Consider the following 25,215-nt stretch of genomic DNA (forward strand, 5'->3'; position numbering starts at 1 on the left):
ATTTATGAATATTTTACACTACAGTAGCTTCTGCAGTGTTGTACAAAAGCACTGATTCTCAAAGTGAGACCCTGCAGTTTATTTACAGAGGTACTGGTGACAAGCATTGGAATAACACAACAAGACAGAGGCCACCAGAATCGCTTAATTGTCACAAATATCTTTCCTAGAAAAATGTGTCAGGAAGTCTTTTGTAAAGCTTTCCTAACAAGACAGAAGTGTCAGTATCAGTAATTTGTGCAAATTTAACCATGGTACAATAACACTGCAGCAGTCTTGTATGGGAAAAGTCCAAAAAGTGCCATAAGCTGTTTCTGTGAGCTGACTTACATGTTTTACTTTTTTCTTTTTTTAAATGCAGTTTCTTGTTTTAGCAGAGTAATGTAGTTATTATATAAAAAAACATAAATAAAATAATTAATTCTGTACACTCACCTTAAAACACAACTTGTTTCCCTCTCTGGCAGGTAAAAAGCAAGATGGAGCTGTTGAAAACCGTAACAAAGGTAAATGCACGTTCTCTGATTCTGTCTTGCAAGTCTCTATTTCCTAAGAGCATAGCTGATGAATACGGACTTTCCTATAAAAATGCATATTGAGTCCTTAGATCCAAACTGCTTATAGTAAAGATGGCATAAGTGAATCTGCCCAAAAAAAAAATGCTTCACTGAACCTGCTATTCCATCACCCATACGCAATACACTTCTTTAAACATTCATGTGTAGTATGGTCTCTCTGGATACAAGATAATGCTCAGTGCTATTATATTTAGTGGAACTGGGTATTAAGCTTTTTAGGTATCCTTGATTTGAGAGACTCACCAATGACTAAACTTTTTTTTTTTATCTTCTAGCTAAAGCTCAGGATGGTGCAGCCATGGAAATGCAACCACTGAAAAGTGAGGATGGTGGAGATGGAGACGAAAAAGACAAGAAGAAAGCAAACTTGCCAAAGAAGGAAAAGTCAGTTCTCCAAGGCAAGCTCACAAAGCTTGCAGTTCAGATTGGCAAAGCAGGTACAATGTCTCAGTACTCTCCTTACGTTGTTATCATGTTAGAAAAAGTTGGAACATGCATAGTTTGCGAGTAGATAAAATAATTGAACCACTCAAAGCTGGCTACTTAAGTGCAAAATTCTAATGCATGTAAGTATGCTGTTGTGCCTGAGTATGCTGGCGGCCTCTCAGGCTATGTCATGTGGATGGCTTTTATTTTTCCTTAATTTAAATAAATTCAGGCTTTCAAGTACCAGCTTATAGGAGGGAAAATTCCAGCTTCATAATATTGGACAGCTGTTACAAAAGATCTTTCTAGGCTAGATACAGCATTTAGCAATATATCGAGAGAACTGTGAGTTGAGTGAAGTCTGGAAAATATGGTACTATCTCTAGTACTTTCAGAGGCTTAGAATTTTCTACTTAACACACATGCCTTGCTGATACATAACATTTTTATTGACTTCCTACTTTTCTATCAGCTAATATTCAGCTGCCTTGTCAAAATATTTGGCAGATTGTTGCTGTTGAAAGTAGGCTGAAACAACAGTGAAGTTCAGTATGAAATTTAGGCTACAATATCTAGTGTGTAGTGGTTTAATTCAAATATTTCAGGATTTATTTTGGTTCAAATAGAATAGTTGAAAGGTTCAGGCTGTAAAGAATTTCAAAAAGACTTGTAGTCCAGCCCACAGCTCAAGAAGGGCTGACTTTAGCGTTTGTATCATTAGAGAGTTACAGCCTGAAACTGAGCAATGAGCTTTCAGGTGTAACACTGCAGTTCTTTATGGTGATATTAATTTTTCAGTGAGTTTAACCAATTCCATTATATGTTTACTGTAAAGTACTGTCCTTGTCAAAGAATTTTTCCATATCTGCCAAGAGGTCTTGTGTTTTCCTTTATGTACCTTTTGACCCATTGTAGTTCCCCACACAGCCTTAATACTCATCTACTTCATGTATGGATTTTCCTGTCCTCCTGCTTTGAGACTGCACTGAAGCACTCTACTGAATCAGTCAGCATAAAATTGGTGAAGGCGTCCTGAATTTTTTCACTTCTTGTTCTGCTTAGTCAATTGACTTTACATATTGGTCTGTCCTGTTACTAATTAGCCCCATCCTTTCCAATTAAATTGGAGGAAAAAAGGGAATTTCTAGGTGAAATGCATGAGGAAGTACTAGCAATGGAAGCTGGAACACCTCTGAGAACTACCTCAATGTTTTGACTTGCCTGTTTGAAACCTTAGTTCTAAAGTAGCTTATATAAAGGCAGAGGTATTTGCATGTATCCATAGTCTGTATTGCTATATAGTTGAGATAATTTCTTAAAACTGTTTATTCTCTTTTTAACAAGGTTTGTTGATGTCTGCAATCACAGTCATTATCCTTGTGTTATATTTTGTAATTGATACCTTCTGGGTTCAGAAGAGACCTTGGCTTGCTGAATGTACCCCAATTTATATTCAGTATTTTGTGAAGTTCTTCATTATTGGAGTTACAGTCTTGGTGGTGGCAGTACCAGAAGGTCTTCCACTTGCAGTCACTATATCTCTGGCTTACTCTGTTAAGGTAAGTGGGTAGAGGACAAATAGATTTTTTTTAAGGTAGGTGGATATATTCATCAGCTGTTAAATGCAAACTGAGTTATGCTGCATCACACACACACATACGTATATATCAGACTGGGAAGGAACTTTTCTTGTTTTTTGAACTGCATATGAATTCTCCTGCAGTACTTTTTCTTCTTTCAAGTGAACATTTTCTTCATCTTTGAGTGAATACCTGCTCGTAAGAACAGTGAGCACTGCCAGCCTTTTGTCAGCAGCTAAAGATGAATGGGTTCAGAATGTAGCATTGTAGCATTTACTTACAATAAACAGACGTCTTAGAGGTTGTAAATAACAAACTTTTCTGAAAATCTGAACTTCTACCTAGCTGATATGTTAAACAATTGCTATGAAAGCTTCCAGATTGATTTTTTTTTTTAAGACTGAATAGCGTAAAGCATTTTTTCTGCTTATTTTTCAGCATGTTTTTTAACTTAAGCTCTTTGTGTTCTTAATTTTCTTACTGCATCTGTATGTTGAGACTGATTAGTTATCTAAAATCTAATTGTAAAGAAGATGGGTGCTTAGGATGTGTTTTAAATTCATAACTTAAGCACTTACTAATAGTGGCCTTATTTTAGCACTTGAAATTCATCCTCCTCTTAGAGCTGAAAATACTATACAAGCCTGTTAATGAAAGAATTTAAAGTGATATTTAATTTATGAAACTCAAGTAATCCTCAGTGTTTTAGTTGAAACATTAGGTTCCTACTTAGTATGTGGTTATATCTGAATCTAGGACCTTTGAAATCTGTATTATCTGATCTTCAGACAGGTAAAATAAGCTGTATTAGACTTTGGTTTGTAAGCAGAAACACTTTTTAAACATTGTATCTGGTAAAGCTCAAACCTTACCTCTTCTCCATTTTTAAATATCATCATAAACTCTGCTCCTAAAAAGTCTGAATAGTATCTATAGTCAGTGTGACCTGCAGGTGCAGGAGATTAAGACTGTTTATTATGTACCTTGTTCAAAATGAAGTTTACTGTGACATAATAGGCTTAGGGGAATCTACAGAAAGTGGCAGCTGCAAGTTCTTCCTCTGAAATATGCCAGATGACTTAATGACTGAGTGTCTTCTGAAAGTGCTGTGTAAGACTGGACCCCATAAATGAGAATTTCTGAAGTGAAGAATGGTCATGGATTGCTGTTAACTGCTTTTATTTCCTTAGAAAATGATGAAAGATAATAACTTGGTGAGACATCTGGATGCATGTGAAACTATGGGCAATGCAACAGCTATTTGCTCAGATAAAACAGGAACATTGACTATGAACAGAATGACAGTGGTCCAAGCCTACATCAATGAAAAACATTATAAAAAAATTCCAGAACCAGAAGCTATTCCAGAGAAAACTATGGCTTATCTTGTGACAGGAATTTCTGTTAATTGTGCTTATACTTCCAAAATACTGGTAAGTGGATTTCTTCTTTCCAATCAAGATAACTGAGTAGCTTCCTCAAAAGATGCAAATTATCTGATGGCCACAGGCAGTTTCAGTGTAAATGTGTGTCACAGTGCAGGGTAAGGTACATTTTGCACCTGTTGTAAATTGCTCAACTGTTCATTTGAAAGTCAATGGGAAAAAAATAGCTTATTTCAGTTAGAACTGATAATTGAAAGATAAAATCTCAAGATAATTTCAAGTTCAGAGTTGTCTGCTTCTATAAGTGGGGCTGTTTACCCCACTTTTCTTGGATGGATTTGAGTGCAACTAAAAAATAAATATTAAACCAATTAATATTTAAGAGTAGTACATTAAATAAAATATAATGAGAAAATGTAGCTACAGGTAAGGATTTTAATGGATTTTTATTACAGATACTTCTGTATAAGTTTGTAAGCTTTAGAATTGTAATGTATTTGCCAAAATCTTGTTTGAAGTGTTTTGAAATGAAAAAGGCAAAATGTTTTGAAAAGAAAGACTAATGGACTGCTACACATTTTAAATAGTGGATTTTTTAACATTTTGTGTGCATTATTTTCTAAAACTCTAAACAGAGCTTCCTTGCTGTAGTAATTCCAACACTTTGTATAACTTACATTGCTTAGGCAGTAAAAATGATAAGTAGGATTTAGTAAATGAATTAGCATTTAAAGATTCTTTAGAAGCCTCTGCTATGGATGCTTTGTACACAAATGGTGGTGAAAACTCAATTCAAAAGCTACTTATTGGCTAATAAAAATGGTATGCCTGCAAGAATTTCCACAATAGCAGTACTTGAGGCAGCATATAAAGTTTGACAGCACTGATTTATCTGAAACAAGATGAAAATACTATGAGTTACAGCACGTGAGGAGTTTCACAATCTGTTTTCTAAAGCACTTTCTATATCAAGAAAAAGGTACCTGTATGTAAACTGTAAGGGACCAAATGAGTCCCTTATTACTACAATTTTAAGTGAATTACGTCCACTGCAGTAGAATTAGTCTGCTTTACAGAACCAGAGAGGGCTGAAAGGGAACTCTTGAGAGCAGAGTCAGTCAGAGCACACTGCTCAGGGCACCCACTCAGGATTTGAGAATTTCAAAGGATGGAGCATTTGCAACCTTTGGGCAGCCTGGTCAAGTATTTGATCACCCTTAGAGAAAAAGGTGTTTCCTTATCTTAAAATGGAGTTTCAAAAGCTTCAGTTACTATTATGTATTGCCTGTTGTCCTCTCACTGGGCACCACTAGGAAGTCTGGCTAGACTGTCCTTACCATTCAGGCATTTAATGCACACCACAAAGTGTCTCCCCCAGAGCGTTGTCTTCTCCTGACTGAGCAGTCCCAGCCCTTTCAGCTCATCCTCATACGTCAGGTGCTTGAGTCTCTGTATTATCTTTGTATGCCATGGATGCACTTACTCCTGGATGTTGATATCTCACATAGTGGGGCACCCAGAACCAGATGTCTTAAACCAAACATTAAAGTGAACGTATTGAAAGTGCAGCTATGGCCAAAACCAAAATCTTGTGGCTCTGAACAGTGAAAATGGACCACTGACATATGATTAATATAGTTCAGCTCTAGCCACCTGAAATATGTCAAATTGAGTAAGTGCTTCTCCCTATTTGCTGCAAAAAACACCACAGTGTTATAGGTATATGAGCTCAAATATTTTGAGAGAAATAATTGTTTACGTATAGAACTAGTATGTGCATATCCCACACTGCTGGAATAAGAAACTTTTTCTGGTATTAAAGGATTGGAATCTTGTTTCTGAACTCTCTCCAGTTAAATAGGCCATGGTCTGGAAAACAGAACTTGTAGTGAGACTTAAGAGGCTTAAAGACTTAGTTTGTTCAGAAGAAAGCTAACAGGTGATGTGGTCATAGTCTAAGTCATTGAAGAATTATTACAGTAGAGGATACTTGAATTTAGCAGAAATAATGCCATTTAGCTTGCTAAAGTCAGTCTATGTGAACTCTTCTGTACTTTTAAAATCCAAAATAATTGTTCAGGGTCTACATTCGATTGAGCAGATAAATATTTAAAGAAATGGAAAATGTCTTTTAGAAAGGTCATGTTGGGATTGATACAAACTTAATGGGTGTTTTCTGAAGGACTGAAAGCTCCTAAATAGGTACAGAACTTACTTTTAAAAAGCAGCAGTATGACACCAGATCATGACTCATAGGAATTTATAAAGTAATTACTGAAAAAAAGGAAACCTCCCCATCCCAGAACTAAGTTTGTCCTTCCTTGTTTTCTATGTGCTGTGCTTCAGTGGTTTATAAGTTAACCTAGTCCTTGATGGTTCTTGTTCTTGCAGCCTCCTGAAAAAGAAGGTGGCCTACCACGCCATGTTGGAAATAAAACTGAATGTGCCTTGCTGGGATTGCTCTTGGATTTAAAACGTGATTATCAGGATGTAAGAAATGAGATACCAGAAGAGGATTTGTACAAAGTGTACACCTTCAACTCTGTTAGAAAATCGATGAGTACTGTGTTAAAAAACTCTGATGGCAGTTTCCGGATATTCAGTAAAGGTGCCTCTGAGATAGTTCTTAAAAAGTAAGAACAACTACTGTTGTGATTCAGCACTTAAGTTTGGCTAAATGTTGTGATAGGTGGGGAGACTGACATGCTAAATGACATTGTGACATAGTCTGTGAAATACTTGTCTCTCTAATCACAGATAAGAGCAACAGTCCTATACTCTTGTGACTGCAGTTTCACAGCTTGTCTCCTTCAGTTGTTTGAATTTATACAGTAAGATGGGCCATTAGAACTTCAGTTACTTTACTTCAATCACCTTAGCCCTAACCCTCAAAGTAACAAAAAAACCCAAAACAAAACAAAAAACAAAACAAAAAACCCAAACAAACAAAAAAAAACCCCACCAAAAAATAAAGACATGGTCATGCTTTAGTTAAACTATTTTACTTTTAGGTGTGGTTGATCAAAATGCCTTCCAGTAACATCCCATTAGTTGATTTACCTAAATTCAGGAAGGGCTTGTACCTTTGAAAAATGATTACTTTTAGAATATTACTGCTTAGACTGTGCAAGATGATCATTTTAACAGGAGGCTGAACTTAAATGTTCAAGCAACTTGAGGGGTTTTAATGTGACAAAGCAATTGCTTCCTTATCCATCTGCCCACCTATAAAGGATTTATTAGAATGAGATTAGACTTAGTGGGCTATTAGGCACCACTGGGACAAACCTTTATAGGTGGTAAGTCAGCTGTGGTAACTCCTAACTAGGTGAGGAGAGACGTCAAACATGAATGCATCAAGTTCTCCAGGAACAGCAGTTGGTAGCCAGGCTATTAGTTTTGGTTCTAATGTCAAACTGTTTCTAGTCTGAGTAGCACATAGGTGATATATTAATCAGTTAAATTTATATTTTTTTTGCTTGTTAATAGCTCCTCAAATCATTATTTAGGAAAGTACTAATGTACTAAAGAAAAAATATGAACTCTTCCTTCTCCTCAACTTTTGTGCTAAATACAAAGTGTCAATCTCTAAAGGACTCTTGTTCCTCTTGATATGGAACTTAAAATCTATACTTTTTTTGCATAGCTAGATTTTAAGCCAAACCTTATCAATGAATAGGTATGCCTATATTTACATCACTTCCACCTTCTGAAGTATTTTGTAACTTCCAGTATTGGACAACTAAACTGTAGAAGTTGCTAGAACTCAGTCATCCCTGACTCATGTGGTCCACTTGACTTAATAACTGAAATGAGAAAATAAATAAGAAGGGCATTTGGAAAAGAGTAAGAAAACCTAGACTCATTTGGATGCTATGGGAATAGTGTCCAAATAGGAAACTATTTCAGAGTATGCTCTGAATAAGACAAAGATTTAGCCATCATAAACTGCTTCCTATGCAGTACTTGTAATCTGGTTTGCCAGTTGTGCTGCTCCTTCTCTATTGTAACGTATGTAACTACCCTTGAACACTGAAAACTTAAACATGAACATTTCTAAGACACTAATGGGTCACTAGTAGGTGTAGAAGAAATGCAGAAACTTTTTCAAGTAGAGCACTTTCTTTTTTCTTATCACTAAGTCAAGTGTTTGAAGTGAGTTTCAGTGTGGTCTTTGCATAGAACTTATTTATGTGTATTAAGTCATTTTGGAATGTTTTAATTTGTCACCAGCCTTATGATTGCAGCTAACACTAGATATCCTCAATGATTGCTGACATTTGAACAGACAAGTAAAATCAGAAAATTCACATAGACTTCAAATTTCAATTATGCCATGAATTTTGAAGCTCTAAGGGAGCTTCATTTTAATTTTCTGTATGATGTGGAAATGTTAGGGAATTTCCTAAATCTTTGGACTATACACTTAACTGTAACACTTGTCATATTTGCAGTTCTGCAAGGTCTGAACTTAATTAAATGAAAGTGATGAATTCCATATTTATTTAATTTTCCCCTGGTGCTGTATTAGTACTAATTTGTAAAACTAATGCATAATGGTGTTACTTTATGGCAAAACCTTGTGAAGAACACATGAGCAAGATTAAATTTCTTGTTCAAAATCGTTGGTAGTGTTATATTCCTGGCATCAATATTAGTATATAAAGTATATATGGTGTCTGTGAAAGCAGTGGCATCTTTGGCATGAAGAAACAATGAAGAGAGCATGTATTGAAATGCTGGAGTGCATAGTAGTGAATCTAGTCTCCTATACAAACATTTTAATCAGTTTCAATATTTGTTTTTAATTTTTCGCATTGCTTCGCATACCAGATGCTCTCTGAATTCTCTGCACTTTGACTGGGGGGGAAGGGCTGCAAAGATTTTTGTACTCAGGGTACCAGTACCTGAGTACAAAGTGGGATTATTTTGTTGAGTTTGGAACTGGGTTTCCTCACTTAACCAGTGCAGACACCAGTCTGTTTACATACAATGGAGAAATGGATACTTCTGGGAGGTAACTGATGTTTGTATGTGAAATTCATTGGGCATTACTTTCATCCTGGGATGAGTGGCTCAGTTAACTTTCTACAGAAAGTGTTTTGCAACTGAAGAGATAAAGTGCATTTGGAGAAGATTAACTTAGAGATATCGCTACTGGCTTTTTGTGCCTGTGTGTGAGTCTAGCAAAACATAGCTTAAAAAAAAACCTTATTAGAGTTGACTAATAAGTCAAAGAGTGGGTTGAACTTCTATTTAAAATGTGATAACTCTTTAAACCTTTCTTTCCAGGTGCTTCAAAATACTGAGTGCTAATGGTGAACCAAAGGTATTTAGACCTAGGGACCGCGATGATATTGTGAAAACTGTAATTGAGCCAATGGCTTCTGAAGGTCTCAGAACCATCTGCCTGGCATTCAGAGACTTCCCAGCAGGAGAGCCTGAGCCAGAGTGGGACAATGAAAATGATATTGTTACTGGTCTGACATGCATTGCTGTTGTTGGGATTGAAGATCCTGTGAGACCTGAGGTAGGGTCACCAGCTAAGCTGCCGTGGTTCAAATACACGGGTTTCATGTTTTTCATCATGCAGAGTATGATTCAGAAACTGAATTGCTATTGTATGCCTTAAGCATAGTTAATAAATGAAAATCTAATTTCTTGCAGGGAAAGTTAATGGAGCTATAAAAGCAGATTAAAACTACTTAATGTCACTTACACTGTGTTACTGAAGCTCTGTTCAAACTAATAACTTAAGGTACTTATTGTGCAGGATCTCAGCAAATGAAACAACTTGTTATTTTTTTACCACTTGGAACAGTAGGACTTTTGGTTTGGATAAGATTAGCCATTGTACTTGTTACCAGCTTCTCATGGGGAATGAGGGAGAGGTGAGATTGCTGAGATCTGTGGGCAAGGAGTTTAGCTTGTGGTTGAGGTGTAAGGTTTTTCAACAGTGAAAGCTTTTATGCCACATGCACGTGGAAATTGGAGCTGATCTGCACCATTGTCACTTTACAGTAAAAGTTATGGGTGAAGTAGTGGAGTATCAGCTGTAGTTTATTTCACATAATCATAAATAAAATGCCAGTACTCAGTATAGCCTTATATGTCATGAAGATTTTTGTGGTATTTTTGAATACTGCAGTATTTGAAAAATTGCAGGAGGGTGGGGAACAGACATAGCAGTGGCACAAAGCCTCTTGCCAGAATTACAATTTGTGTGGTTTTTAGGAAGAGAGTTGTGGTATGCTACTTAATCTTTTTTTTTAATGTTCCATAAATACAGTCTTAATTTTAAAATAACATTTATCCTGTACCTTTTACTCACATGTCTAGATTTATTTAACTAATCTACAGTCTCTGAGCCTGTGTGGTTTTTTGTTGCTTACAGGTACCTGATGCAATAAAAAAGTGTCAACGTGCAGGCATAACTGTACGCATGGTCACTGGTGATAACATTAACACTGCTCGTGCTATTGCATTGAAATGTGGTATTCTGAATCCTGGTGAAGACTTCCTGTGTTTGGAGGGCAAAGACTTTAACAGGAGAATACGCAATGAAAAAGGAGAGGTAAGCACATTGACTCTCTAATCAAGTAGATCAACAGATATTCTAAGCCTCCTACGTGTGTAAAATATAACCAATGCTCTTTCTGCAGATTGAGCAAGAGCGAATAGATAAAATTTGGCCAAAGCTTCGTGTTCTTGCAAGATCTTCACCCACTGACAAACACACTCTAGTAAAAGGTAGGCAAAAATTCTCTGAGCTTGTAAGTAAAGCTAGATTTCTTTTCCTGTGCTTCTAGGAAAAAAAAAAAATAGGACTGAAGAATGGGAAATGTCTGTGAAGTTGCTTCCAACTGATTTTTTTTCTTTCTGCTTGAGAAATGGAGCCAATGAGAACTTTTTTTGGTGACTGTTTTTGTTTGTTTTTTTGTTTTATGACTGATAAAGACAAAAACTGGGTTTCTCTTTCAGGTTGAATCTCAGCTGTGTTGTTAATTTAGAACTTTTAGAATGTCACACTTGTATGCCATTTTATTTTAGGTATAATTGACAGCACTGTCTTTGACCAGAGGCAAGTTGTAGCAGTAACTGGTGATGGTACCAATGACGGTCCAGCTTTGAAGAAGGCAGATGTTGGATTTGCTATGGTAGGATATTGTTTTTAAATCCCCAGTGTTTTTAAATCCCCAGTATTTTATCAATAACTTCTCAAATCACTTAAGATTGAAGACCCTTGTTTCATGGGCCTAGTATACAACTATGTTAATGAAGTCAACATTCCAACTTAACTGTGTTTTTATTTGGAAAAAATTCTCGTGCCATTCACCATGAAATAAAACTTTAAAAATGAAGATTGCCAATTACTTGCAAATTGAAAATGGTTTACACAAAAACTTGTTGCAAAGTACTGGAACAGAATACTGAAGATTTCTGAAATGTTTTCACCATAAAACAGTGACTTTAGGCTGTAAATAGCATAATATTTGTTGATTTTGAGTAAAACTTATATGCAGTATTGAATGAGCTTAATCATGTTTTCCATTCAAGGATACGTAGGAACAGGGAGACCATAATATAAGAGACTGCCAGTTGATGCTCAAAACGGCTTTGAAGAACATATCTTGTATATCTGAAGTACAACTGAAGCAACAGCATTTTATGATAGTGTAGGATCAGCACTTGTCTGGATGATTCGTTAGATTACATGGCTTTCTCAGCTACCCTTTCATGTGGCTGCCAAACAATATCCCTTCTTTTAACTGCTTATGCTGCATAGACTCATGCCTCAAGTATGTGGGTTTCAGCTTTCTTTCAAGACACAGAGTAAGACAGATTCCTCAAGGTTCCCTTTGCCACAGGATTCCTCCTCAGCCTTAAATGTAACTTTGGTCATGGCAGGTCACTGTAGTCTTAAAGTATTTGAAAGGAAAGAAAAAATAAAGACCACACTCTTCCTATACCCCATGCAGAAAAAGAAACAGATTCAGATTCTACTCCTGGGAGAAAAAAATGGGAAAGAGATTTCACATCATTCTCAAGGAGCGTTTTTCAAAAATGTAACTTTAAAATTAGACAGCTCCTGAAATGTTGTCTAGACTGTAAGAGTCTTGTAACAAGTATCTCTGTTCTGGTATGGTATAGCTGCTGTAGCTGCCTGCTGTCAGGGGCAGATTTGTGTATCTGTTTTTGATTGTTTCCTGTTGCAGTTGCTGTCTGTGTTCATCTGTGTAAGGAGATATCTTCTCCAATTTCTTACCTTAATAGCATCTAAAATATACCATATGAAATCTAAAGGTGCCTTTTAAGGCATACACATAGTTGTGCAGGTGACTCACTTCCTTGACAAAATAATATATCAAGAATAAGGATCATTAAATTTGCTATTGAGTTGATGGGTTTTGAATGGCAAAAGAAAAAGATTTTTGAAATAGTTGTCTTCAGGCATCATTACAGAATAAGCTGTTGGGGTACTATAGGAGACTAGAGGTGCTTAAAATTTGAGAATGACATGTTGCTTTGCAATGCATATGGATGACATTGCATATTCTACTGTTCAATGCTAATGCCTTTCTGCAGGAGGTTTTTTGGCAATGTTTATCATCCCACTGTGTTGCAAGCACATGTGTTGCCTGCTGCTGGAATCCATACAACAAAGTAATTAGGACAGAGCTTGAACTGTAGCACTGCACCATCTGGTGGCCTTCAGCTTGAACAGGGTTTGGTAACATTTCTTTGGGAGACATTTCTTTGGGAGAACTTAGCGTGTCTTTACTGTCAACTCTCAAATTTATATCAAGGCCTTTAGTTTAAAGAGAGCATTACTTTGTTTCCATTTCCCCAAATTTGAGCAGAACTTGTTTCAATAAGTCTTTAGGTGCTTGCATTAAAGGAGTCCTTCAGACATGGTCCATCCAAGTGGATGCTGACCAAGGACATAATAGCTTTTGTCATAAAAAGTCAGTGCATCCTGTAATATTTCATAATGTTTTTCTTTTTCTATCAGGGTATTGCTGGAACAGACGTAGCTAAAGAAGCTTCTGATATTATCCTTACAGACGACAACTTCACCAGTATTGTTAAAGCAGTTATGTGGGGACGAAATGTCTATGACAGCATCTCCAAATTTCTTCAGTTCCAACTTACTGTCAATGTAGTAGCAGTAATTGTTGCTTTTACAGGAGCATGCATAACACAAGTACGTACCAGTGGGGGATTGTTTCAGCTAATAAAGGTTGAAAAAGTCATGATTGATTAATTCTTAAGTTCAAACTTTCACTTAAACAGTAGTCCAAAGAACATAATGCTCCTCAGAACCTGCCAATATTGTATGATAAATGCCAATATTAGCTGTAATTTCTGCACTTCTATTGGAGGGTTTATGTATCTATCTTTATAGGATTCTCCACTTAAAGCCGTGCAGATGCTGTGGGTAAATCTCATAATGGACACATTAGCTTCTCTTGCCCTGGCAACAGAACCACCCACTGAAGCTCTTCTGTTGCGGAAGCCTTATGGTAGAAACAAACCTTTGATTTCTCGTACAATGATGAAGAACATTTTGGGTCATGCATTCTACCAGCTTGTAGTGGTCTTCACGCTCCTGTTTGCTGGTAAGGACACTAAGGCTTTACAAACTTATTCTGAATGTTGTAGAGAGGTGTGTTTTTAAAACTATTTTTTTGCTTATTTTTTTATTTTTTTGTAGTGCATGTGTAAAGACACTAATTAAGCTGTTCATAAATGCCTTTTATATACAGGTGAGAAAATTTTTGATATCGATAGTGGAAGAAATGCACCTCTGCATGCTCCTCCTTCAGAGCATTATACTATAGTATTTAATACGTTTGTGATGATGCAGCTTTTTAATGAAATTAATGCCCGAAAGATTCATGGTGAAAGAAATGTTTTTGAAGGAATCTTTAACAACGCTATCTTCTGTTCTATTGTGCTGGGGACGTTTGTTGTGCAGGTAAGCAGGTTCTTGGAAGGTGGGGGGAAAATTTAGTGCGCTGATGTACTTGCTTACCTTGGAAATGCCAATCAACTAGTGCCAGAGATCTAATTTCTGCAATGTGGAAAACCTGCAGGGTCAAGCACATAATAAGTAAGTTGTAAGTGCAGCTTGATGGAGTTTCCAGGTAAGACCTCTTTGTAATTGGTAATGCTGGAATATTGTATTTGTAGCTACCTTTTGCATTTTCTAGTTCTCCAACTTTATCTTGGTGTTCTAGTCTCTTAGAAAAATATAAAGGAATTATTTTTGTCATCTGTTCATTGACCCCTTGCCCCTAAATCTTTCTTATAATATCTACCTGTGTTTCTGAATGAGAGTCCATTTAAGCAATTGTAGAAAAGGTACAACTCTCTTATTTTCTTCATGAGATTAGGATATGAATAAGCATTAGAAATTTAAGTGTCAGTTTTTACCTTATTGACACAGGAATCAGTAATACCTACTGGTATATATTGTAAAGGTGCTGTTTTAAGTGAAAAAACCCTGATGTCTAGGGACCTTCTGTTGGGGTACACAGGGGAATTCATAAAAGCTAGTTAGTTAAATCAGTACATGCTAAAAAAGGAAATGAAATGCTGCAGTTGATTGGGTTCACATGCTGGTGTTGAGAAACACCAATTTAAAACTGAATCTGCAGAAAATAGTTTACAAGAAATATTTTCACCCTCTAAATTGCCTTCACTTTATTTAGTCAGAAGAAATAACAAACAAATCAGTATACTGCTTAATTTCAGAACCCATTTTCATTATGGATTAAGCTATTTGGGACATATAACCTACATATTAAGCTTCTCCTTAGACTTGATAATTCATGAAGTTGATGGAAGTCATATCAGTTCAAGCACTGGAAACTTACACTCCACTGCTTCACATTAAGTCAGGGATCTTACTCTCTCACGTTTAGATTTTTATAGATGACACCACTTCAGAAAGCTGCTCTTATTTTTGGGGTTATGTATGCAGCAGATTGACTGTCGTTGTGCAACAAAGCCAAATATTTACAAATTAGATTTAGAAAATCTTGTTATTTAGAAATTACTCCTGACTGCCGCTATGTTCCCTTTATAAATTTGACAGTCCCAATCACTTCCCAACTCCTGATTTGCCATCTCAGTGTTTTATTCTGAGCTAATAACAGAAGATACTCTTTGCTTTTTCAGCTGTCAGGTGCCCTACTTAATGGTCAATACTGTCTCCTTTTCGTGCCTGCCCTGCTACTTTGAATTGTTGATTCTCCAGGGCAGACTTTCATGCATATAATTCCTATGCAGAGATACCTTGCTCATTGGGGCCCTACAGCTTGTTGTAATAGCTAAGACAGTAAGAGCTCACTTACTTTAGCTTTTAAGATCTCTGCCCTGTTTCCCCCAAGATTTAAAGTCACATGTGTGATTTAAAGTCTGATATTTAACACTGATGTGATACACAGTAATATACTCTAGGATTACTTCTGAGATATTTCATGTCTTGTGGATTTATGAATTCTATTAATACAAGTTTATGAATCTTGGACTTAGTTCCAAGATGGATGTTCATAGCAAAAGTAACCACTGTACATTTGTAGCATCAAATACTTGCTCTAATCGTGAAATGAAGGGAAAAAACTACAAGCAAAACTGAGGACTCAACAAGGCTTCATGGGTGTGACATTTGAAGAATAAATGGGTAGTTCTTGAAGTACTGAAAAGAGGAAGAATATGGCTTATGTTTGGAAGCTTGCTCAAACTGCTGAGTCAGTGAAAGAATATGCTTAATAAGATGGGAAATCCCATGTTCTCTTGCAGAGCTGTCTGTTGTGATCTCAAAGCATTAGGGAATTTTCTACTAACAGGTCACTGATACATGTTTAATTATGTTTTTCTTCACAGATAATTATTGTGCAGTTTGGTGGAAAGCCTTTCAGTTGCTCAGAACTCTCAGTTGAACAGTGGCTGTGGTCCATTTTCCTGGGCATGGGCACATTACTTTGGGGCCAGGTAAACTAGGATTTTTAAAAATGCCAAATATCTACTTGCAACAGTATACTTTAAATGGGAAAAAAACCCAAACACACTGTCTTTAGCATTCAGATCTTTCAAGTGGACTGTATGAATATATGAAGACTGACAGTAAATATTAATTAAAATTGACTTGTTCAATAGCTAGAAAGTTAGTTCTTAGTTGAATACTCCTTCCTCAGAGTGGGTCAATTATTTACATTTCATAACTAGATGCCGTGGCTGGTTTGTTTAGCAATTTTTAACTAGCAGAAGCTGTAGTTACCTTTTAGATATGAAATTATATCTTCAGCCAGATAGGAGTACCAGAAAATGTGGTAAGAATACAAGATGCAATGAACAGGCTAATGTTAAATATATTTTAACTTGGTGCTTTATGGTTTTCTTGAAAAATCAAGAATTGCTAAACTTGACAGTATTTTCTTGATTTAAAAACCTCCAAGAGCAGCAAGAAATGCAGTAAAACTCAAACCAACTTTCTCTTTAATCTACCTTTGCATAATTGTGACATAATTGAAAAGTCTTCCCACCTATTAAGCCATATTACATTTGGACTTTTATTTCCTTTCCCCTCCCCCCAGAGTCATTACTATTGCATGCACAACAGTGCTTGTAAACAGCAAGCTTATTTACGTGAAACTTTAGAGCTACAGAGTTTTCTATTATTTAATGACATAGTTGTCTAAACTTTTCATACCACATGAAGAGTTTTCCATTACAGTTCCTTTCCTTCCACTAAGTAAAAGACACTTCATGTTTCACCATAAAATTGGTAGAATGAATTTTCGTTGTAAATACATATACATAGATATATATTCTAAAAGTGACTAAGCTTTTTAACAAGGTTCTCTGGAAAATTAATTATTTAAAAAAATCAAATAGAGTCACTCTGAGGTTTAAAAGTGTCCTAGAAGAGAATTGAGATGGCTTGAAATACCTTTGACCCAATGTGGCTTGCAAGGGCAAAGCTTCACTGCTGCAGTTCATGCTGTCCTAGCATCTCATTAAAGTCAAAGAGCTTTAATTTTCTGAGAATAATAGGAGCTGAAGTGTGAGCTGGGAGCATTCATAGTAGCAGTTTCAGCATAAAGGGCTGTTTATCTTGCTTATGGAACAGACTTTTTTCTTCTGCAGCTGCAGAAATTGTCTTCTAGGTTTGTGACGATCAAGGAAAACAGTCTTGGAATTGATCTGGATCTGCTAGATACAATGTATCAAAATATTACTCCCCTTAACCACATGTAGCTTTTGATTAATTTAAGGTATATTAACTGCTCTACATGGAGTAGCAAAGTAACAGTTTGAGCTACATACCATTTCAGAAACATCACTCACCTTGCAAAAGGATAGATATCTCTCAGGTCACAAATGAATGAATGAATGTCTCTTCTGTATTTCTGAATTAATTGTGGTTACTTTAGGTGATGGAGGTCTCACTTGAGGTGACACATCACGCTCATCAAATTGATGAAACTCTAAAAGCTCTAGATACAAGTACAATCTACAGGATTAATGGCTTTTGTAGCTTCAGTACTGCTCCTTCCTGGCATTGTCAAGTAATGTTAATGTGGAATTCTTTATCCCTGGCAAGGCTGGTTTGTAGTCCAAGTTTAATTTCTCATCTTGGTTGAGGTAGTAAGTATATTTACAGCTTTGCAGCTATTCACCTGGAGTGATTGTTTTATGTTGATGCACTCATCCTGTCTATATAATTTAGTTTTTTCAACTTCACTAATTGTGTGCAGGATATTTGTTAAGCCTTAAGACTGGTACTACTCCTTCTTTGTTGTTAAAAAAAGAATAATCCTGATTTATATATTTTATCCACTGTTAGTTGATTTCAACAATTCCAACCAGCCGACTGAAATTCCTTAAAGAAGCCGGTCATGGAACACAAAAGGAAGAGATTCCTGAAGAAGAACTAGCAGAAGATGTAGAGGAGATTGATCATGCTGAGAGAGAACTGCGTCGTGGTCAGATCTTGTGGTTTAGGGGCCTAAACAGGATACAAACTCAGGTATGGTCTTGAAAAAGGTAGGATGCAGTGGGTGTAGAGGGAAATCTCTCCATTTTTGACTAAGGTGGCTGTTCTAACTGGTGTGACTGAGAGTGCCAAAAGGGGGTATGGATGGATGTGTAATCCCTCAGGGTCCTCTGTTTTCTTCAGCTTTAAATGCAACTCTTGCCTGTATATCTGCTCTGTTTTTAAAAAGTGCCTTTTTTTCTTTACTTTTTTGTGTGTTATAGATGGGATGGTCCTTTCTCTTGTTCTCTCTCTCTCTTGCTGAGCAAGCTGTCACAATCTCTGATTCCTTGCAGATGGATGTAGTGAATGCTTTCCAGAGTGGAAGTACCATTCAGGGGGCTCTAAGGCGGCAACCCTCCATCGCCAGCCAGCACCATGATGTAACAAATATTTCTACCCCTACACATGTAGTGTTTTCCTCTACTACTGCTTCTACTACTGTGGGGTGTGAGTGTGTGTTCCTAAAGTGCATGAAATTAACATTTCCTAATTCACGTACCTAACGTTTCTCATTTTCTCCTTAGTACTTAAAATCATCGTTCAGGCTTTTATAGAGCTCTTCCACAAAGTGGAGTCCTCAAGACTTTTTTTTCTTAGAGGGCTGAGAACAGGTGGAACAGTTTCAACAAAAGACTTTAATGCGAAAGCTGTGAGCCTGCATATCCTGTGCCTTCATCCATTCGTGTACAGAGGGATTTTTAAGATAAAAAGGGAAAACTGTTGTAAATTTTCGAGTATATGCCTCTTAGAGTGATTTGCATTGAATAAGTGAATTAACTGTATAATCATGGACCCAGGTCAACAAAAACACATCTCTTGCACTGCAGCACAAACAATACTTAAGTAAGCAAGCTGATTTGGAAGCAAATGATATCTTGAAGATATGAATTTAGTTAGAACATGGAGCACTAAATGCATTTTCTTTGTAGCCTGTAAGGAACTTTATGAATCTCCGCTTTCATTGGACCATACTTACTGAATAACAACTTTTTCAACATCAGGATTCAGGTGGCGAAACAAGGCTTCTAAAATGCATACAAGTCAGAAGAAATATGAATTAGCTAATATATAAAAGAAAAAAGTTTTAAGCATTAAATGGTGAAACTTACATTCGAATCTGAAGAGTTCTTTTTCCTCTCTAGGTTCTTCTGGGAGCAGTTCATAAACCATCAGTGAAAGCGAAGTTTGTCTCACCTCAATTCTACCCTCTCTATATTGTGCTCTTAAGTAGCATTTCAGTTTCAGCCTTCCTCTCTGTAGAGGCTGGAGATTTATTTTCTCTTGGATATAGGCCTAAACTTGGGAGCCAGAAGATGTGTAGTAGTTGTAGTTGAATACTAATAGCCAATATCTTTGTTCAGAGTTTTCCCTCTTAATACATGTTTAACTTTCTCCTCTAACTTCTTAGAGATGGGTTAAATAATGTTTTTTTTAAAATAACTCTGAGAGGGCTTCTTCTCCCCCTTCCTCTCCCTGCTTAAACTTTCAGATTACCAGATGGATGAAGACCTTAATTTCAGGAGCCGTCTTAAGTGAAATGGTCTCTTCAGATTTTTTTTTTTTTTTAAGGTTTATTTTTTTATTTTTGGGCTTGGTCAGAGTTCACACGTGAGCTTGCACAAGCATTTACCTCTGTATTTGTTCTCCAGTGGTGAGACAGGTACTTCCCTACCTTGCAGTAGTACTGAGAAGCCCAGCTCTCAAATTTGCATGCCTCAGGAACACAAAATGAAAAGTAGATTTAACACTTAAGGATGCACAGGATTGCATCTCCTAGTTAAAATGCTAATTAGTAACCTGTATCCCTAACTACACTCCAGAACATTAATTAGACATTCAGAATTCTCTAGAGAGCAATGTCATTCCATGCTGCTATTTGAGCAGAATCTACTGGGCACTGCAGCATCTCATTGCATCAAATGACCAGATACAGAGCTACCATAGCAGAGAACTAGTTTTTTATCTTCACTACTACAGCCTTCTGCTACACTCTCCAGAAGAACAACTTTTGAGAACTAATATAGATTAATGGGAAGCAGATGTGTTATTGTCTCTTATCTGGAGCTGTTTGTTGGAACATAGTTCCTATGAAGTAAGGTTGCAACCCTTAAGCAGCCATCTGGTTAGGAGGATTTGGAGTGCCAACTGCATTCCTTGCTATTCTGGTACTAATATGAGGAAGGCCTGATGACAGTATGAATTACACTTAACAAATTGTCTTGTTTGCACCTCACTTCCATGATTTATTTATAGTTATCCCTCTAGTTTAATTATCTTGAGTGGTTGAAAATAGAGCCTTCAAAACACTAGATTTTCCCTTTTTAAGTGCTGAAATTTTGATTTCTGCTTTTGTGGCTGGACTCTGAGAGTCCTGGGCTTGCTGTAGTGTCTAGCCCACTTGTGTATTGCATTCTGCATGGGAACCAAGCCTTTATATTCTATGATAATTACAGCTCTCCTCTTAAGCCAGAATTGTTTTTCATTGCTTCTGATGTTCTAAAATCTCATCAGTAAGCAATGAAAAAACAGTCCCATGAGACATTCATATTTCATTTTGCCACATAAATGGCCCAGTGGGATGCAACATGCCAAATAAAGTCATTGCAAACTTTCAGTCTGGCATTGTCACTGCTATTTTCTTGGTAAGTGCCAAGACAGTTTAGGCAGCTGGCTGGACTTGTTTGAACCTAGCATAACGCGCCAACTCCTTGACAATGTGCTCAAAGTTTTTCATGCAATGAACAGTCAAGTACTAGCTGCTGTTGTAATCTTTTCTCCAGCACATTCACACTCTTTTCTGTCCTCCCCTTACTGGTAGTTATGTCTTCCCCCTTGATGGTGTGCCCCATCCCTACGCCCCCTTATTCCTTGTGCCCTCTTCCCTTGCCTCCATGGTTAAGTTGCCCAGCATGTACCTGTAGTATAAAAATGGGGACATGATCACTTTGGAGTAAAATTCTTTGTACAAGTGGTCTGAGGGAGCAGAGCTTGGGAGAGGATGCCCCACTTCTAGAGGTCAAAGAACACAGTTGGGACATGAGACTTTATCATGTGCAGTGGTTCTATTTAACCAGTTTGATTTAACACATTGCTTTTGGGGAGCCCATGTCTGTTTACAGTGAACTTCCCTGGTGTATCTTAGCTGTTTTAAAGTCTCTGCTCTTGATCTGCTTGACCTTCCAGCTTCATTCCTTCACCTGGAAGTCACTTTACTTTTTCCTGTTGAGGAACTCTGGAATATAGTCATGATGTATTTCTCAGCTTGAAACAAGTCATCATGGATGCTCTAAAAAAAGCTTTAAATTTTACTTGCTGTTTGTAACAGCAAGTTCTTGTTTACTACAGAGTTGCTCTGCTGCTTACTATTTAACACTATTTCACACTGCTTTGTTGGAGACTTGCTCAGGGTAGGGATGTTGAGAATTGAATAGGGAGTCAACAGTAGGGGGAAACTATCTCAGGAAAAGTGCTGGAAAAGTGCTGGATGAATGACTCAATGACTTCTGCCTCACCTTACTCGTTTTATCCATTCAAGAATGAATCCTGAATTTCTCTAGTTGATCGGGGAAACATGGGGCATGGGAGAAGGAGAGTGTGGGCAGCTGGCTTCATCATTCAAATATTAGTTCAGAAAGCTTAAATTCAAGCCAGCCTGGATACGCGCAATTTGCAAAACAAAGCTGTACTTTCTTTTGTATCTAATTTAACTATGAAAGGTTCATTTATGAATTTTGTTGGCTTTCTGATTCAAAAAATATTTGACAACAAAAAGACATGAAACAGCCCTCAGCCTAGGAACTGTGTCCATGAATTCAATGTAAATTGAAGACTCGTGCAAAGGCTGATCATCCTGCTTTTCTCATACTTGGCGCTACTTAAGTAGCCTCTTCAAAGTTACAACCTGTCCTGGCTACTAAACTGTACAATACAGTATCCAATTTCCTGGTTCTGGTCTTAAGTTTCCAAAGCACTGTTCACTAAGGAGCTTTCTCTAGCGTGGTAAATGGCTATATACTCGAATATTTACAGCTGTTACAGCGGTATCCTTTTTTTGCATGACTTTGTAAATGTTCGTTCATTGTGACATTGGCTTACACTTGCTTGGCTTTTTCATAGTCAGTTGACATCCTAATTCCTAGCATGAGAATTAGTGACCCTTTTATCCCCTAACTTATTTTCAGCCTCTCCCCTCCTTTCCTCCCTCCAATCTCACACAAATATTCAATAAAACACTCATTGAGATTTATTTAATTTTTGAATAAGTAAATATTTGTTGGCCTCACTTCTGAAAAATGCTTAGCCCATGTTAAGTAATTAAACAATTTTAGTGCCATGGCTGAATTTTAGGGCCCTTCAGCTTTTTGCAGTACTTTCACAATTTTTATTCCTACTGTGTAGACTGGCAGTGCTCTACTGAAATGCTCTTCATTTTTTACAGTTTATTGCAAGTTCCACTGCATCATACAAATTTGGTTCACTCATGTCTAGCTGTTTGTGGATTCAAACTCATAAGAACCATGCCATGATGAGTAAATCTGCAGCATTTTAACAACGTTTTTTCTTTGTTTACAGATCCGAGTGGTGAATGCATTTCGTAGCTCCTTGTACGAGGGGCTAGAGAAACCTGAGACACGAAGTTCAATTCACAATTTTATGACGCATCCTGAGTTTAGAATAGAAGACTCCGAGCCTCATATTCCCCTTATTGATGATACTGATGCTGAAGATGACGCTCCAACAAAACGCAACTCTAGTCCCCCTCCCTCTCCCAATAGAAATAACAATGCGGTTGACAGTGGAATTCACCTTACAACAGACAAGAACAAGTCTGCTACCTCTTCATCCCCAGGGAGCCCACTACATAGTTTGGAAACATCACTCTGATTGTAAGCTGAATGTTAACACACTAGCTGCATTGTAAAGAAATTGAAACTGGGTCTCTTCACACATTATGATGGACAAGATGATATTCTTGTCTTGGACTTCAACAGAAGAAACACTTGTACGAATGTAGATTTATTTTTTTAAAAAAAGCTTTCTGCCAGACTGGAGGGTGCTTTTCTGGGGGTGGGAGTAATAATGAACTCTGACAGATAAACAGTAACTCAGCATAAGTGACCTGTGGATCATCTGTTGTACTAAGAATGGTCCTGAAGAGTGTGTTAGCAGAGCTTTAGTTTATCATGATCCTTTTCTGAGGGGAAAGCTGGGAAGGGCAAGGAGGCCCTGGATCATTGAATTGATACTTTAATTTCTGCTGTTGGCTGTTAATAATTTGGATTATTTATGTTTATAAATGATACAGATCTGTTTACAAGGTTTGTAGATACTTTTTTGTTCCTGTTCATAGATGGGAAGCTTCCTTATAAATGATGCAGAGAAGACAAAAAACAAAACAAAAAAACCAAAAAAACTAGTCCTTCAAATACTGCTGTATTTTCAGGAAAAGGGTGTTTCTATTGAAACTGTACTAAATTTTGCCTGCAATTTACCTTGTTAAATATTGTAGATAAATTGCTACTACTAATAGCCAAATAGATAACACTAATGCTTTGTAAAAACATGAGCAGTGGTGTTCTAATGAAGTTATGGCCTCTGTCCTAATTAGTTTCTTAAATACATTTACTACTTAATGGTTTTGAAACAACTGTTTAATTTTTAAAAATTTTGAGAAACTTAATGAATAACTTTTGTTCAGAACTTAGTAGGATTGTTTAATGCAGGACATCAATACGTGATGGAACTTGCTTGAAATATTTCTGTTATCTCGGGCAAAATGGATTAAATCAAAATACATCAGAATCTTAGTCCTTTGTTTTTGTCTAATCATGTTAGTTTAGTGCTGTCTTGGTGAACTGTGAGTGGAACTGTGATTTTTTTCTAATCTATAGAATCCTTCATGCAGCATGAGGGCTGTTGGCATTTTGAAAGGTTGTTAGTGGGTAGCATACATGTTCTCCTTTTTGTTTTTGAAACTTGTTTGTAAACATGAATAAATCTGCCCTTTTGTTAAAATAAAATTGCAGCAATGGTTTCTTACAGATTTTTTTTTTCTCAGCTCCTTCAGTGGAAATACAGAAAGTACTCTTTTGTGTTACCAGTTACCTTTAAACTGCAATTTCAAGATGGTAACAGCCCCACTCCAAATAGCTCCTTGGATAAATGGAAACATGGTGGCTGCCTTCAGAATGAATGTAAGTTAAGGTACTCAAAAGTCTTCACTGAGCCAAAAGGATACTCCTGGGGAATTAATAGGTCTGCCTGAAATTCTGAGACTCGCTGTGAGTACCGTGTAATAAATGTATCTCTGACTGCTTAAGTGAGGGAGACTGAGAACTGACATAAAGCACAGGTGAAATGCACCAGAACTGATCGACTAGAGATTGAATGAAGAAGTTATGGCCTGCCTCTGCTGTATTGTTCAGACAGCGAAGGATGATGAAACAGTACTTGGTCTGGCACTTCCTCATATTCCTCATAGGTCCAATACTACTTAAAAGAGCAACAGAAGACATGAGTTGTAAGATTTTCTTTTTCCAGCTCTGTATTCTTTAAAATAGCAAGTGAATTTTTTTGTCAAATAATCCAGAATTACGGACTTTTTTAAAGTGGTCCCTTCGGAGGACTGCAAGAATTAAGTTGGTAATGAGGAAGGAAATAATACTAGAGCTAACTGCAGAAATGAGCAGGTTGGGAAGCTCAAGCACATCTTTCCCTTGTGGTGGGGTACATGCATGCTTGGGGTTGTCCTTTAGTGGATATTGTTCAACCTGTGGCACTGTATCCCACTGTCAACCACTCCTGAATTCCATCTTTTCTATTGTACTTCAGTAAATACACTGAATTCTAGGTAAGGGGGTCGAGGGTGGGGGGTTGCACTTGACACTTTGTATAGTAATTTCTCCCACATGTTTCTAGCACTTTTCTTACATCATAGTTCTTATCTAGAGCGCTTGGTAGGGGGGGTCAGTTTTTATGTAAGCTATTTTCTCTTTACTACAAAAGTCAGATAAGCATTGGCTTGAAATAAAGGGAGTTTTCTTTACCTGTGAAGTACACTGCCATGTGGAAAAGTATCTTCGTTTAGCTTCATTAATGAATAATGATTTGACTTCATTTCAAAACAGACTTTAATTTTCCCCTCTTCTCTAGGTGTGATCATGACTGCATGTTATCTTTTTTGAAATAAAATCTACACT

The 25,215-nt window shown here is 36.9% G+C and overlaps 1 protein-coding gene across 10 annotated transcripts in view; it reads left to right on the plus strand.

Annotated features, from left to right (window-relative positions):
* ATP2B1 (ATPase plasma membrane Ca2+ transporting 1) overlaps window positions 1-25,215 on the plus strand; it is a 60,367-nt gene extending 35,152 nt beyond the window's left edge. For 5 of the 10 annotated variants that reach the window (XM_088055914.1, XM_014248911.2, XM_014248910.2 and 2 more), the window contains exons 7-22: window positions 468-506; window positions 854-1,015; window positions 2,349-2,563; window positions 3,775-4,017; window positions 6,361-6,602; window positions 9,262-9,499; window positions 10,364-10,543; window positions 10,632-10,719; window positions 11,020-11,126; window positions 12,983-13,174; window positions 13,376-13,589; window positions 13,737-13,948; window positions 15,862-15,969; window positions 17,825-18,007; window positions 18,238-18,396; window positions 22,589-24,041. In XM_088055914.1, coding sequence (XP_087912040.1) covers window positions 468-506; window positions 854-1,015; window positions 2,349-2,563; window positions 3,775-4,017; window positions 6,361-6,602; window positions 9,262-9,499; window positions 10,364-10,543; window positions 10,632-10,719; window positions 11,020-11,126; window positions 12,983-13,174; window positions 13,376-13,589; window positions 13,737-13,948; window positions 15,862-15,969; window positions 17,825-18,007; window positions 18,238-18,396; window positions 22,589-22,900 — 2,894 coding nt within the window. In that variant the 3' untranslated portion in view covers window positions 22,901-24,041. Of the gene's footprint in view, window positions 1-467; window positions 507-853; window positions 1,016-2,348; window positions 2,564-3,774; window positions 4,018-6,360; window positions 6,603-9,261; window positions 9,500-10,363; window positions 10,544-10,631; window positions 10,720-11,019; window positions 11,127-12,982; window positions 13,175-13,375; window positions 13,590-13,736; window positions 13,949-15,861; window positions 15,970-17,824; window positions 18,008-18,237; window positions 18,464-22,588; window positions 24,042-24,074 lie in introns of those variants that run through there. The other 5 variants (XM_014248913.2, XM_014248914.2, XM_088055916.1 and 2 more) reach the window with 5 other exon arrangements.

Source organism: Pseudopodoces humilis, chromosome 5 (assembly GCF_049639895.1).
Source record: "Pseudopodoces humilis isolate 2021_Gansu_Grassland_sample_001 chromosome 5, ASM4963989v1, whole genome shotgun sequence".
NCBI lineage: Eukaryota > Metazoa > Chordata > Aves > Passeriformes > Paridae > Pseudopodoces > Pseudopodoces humilis.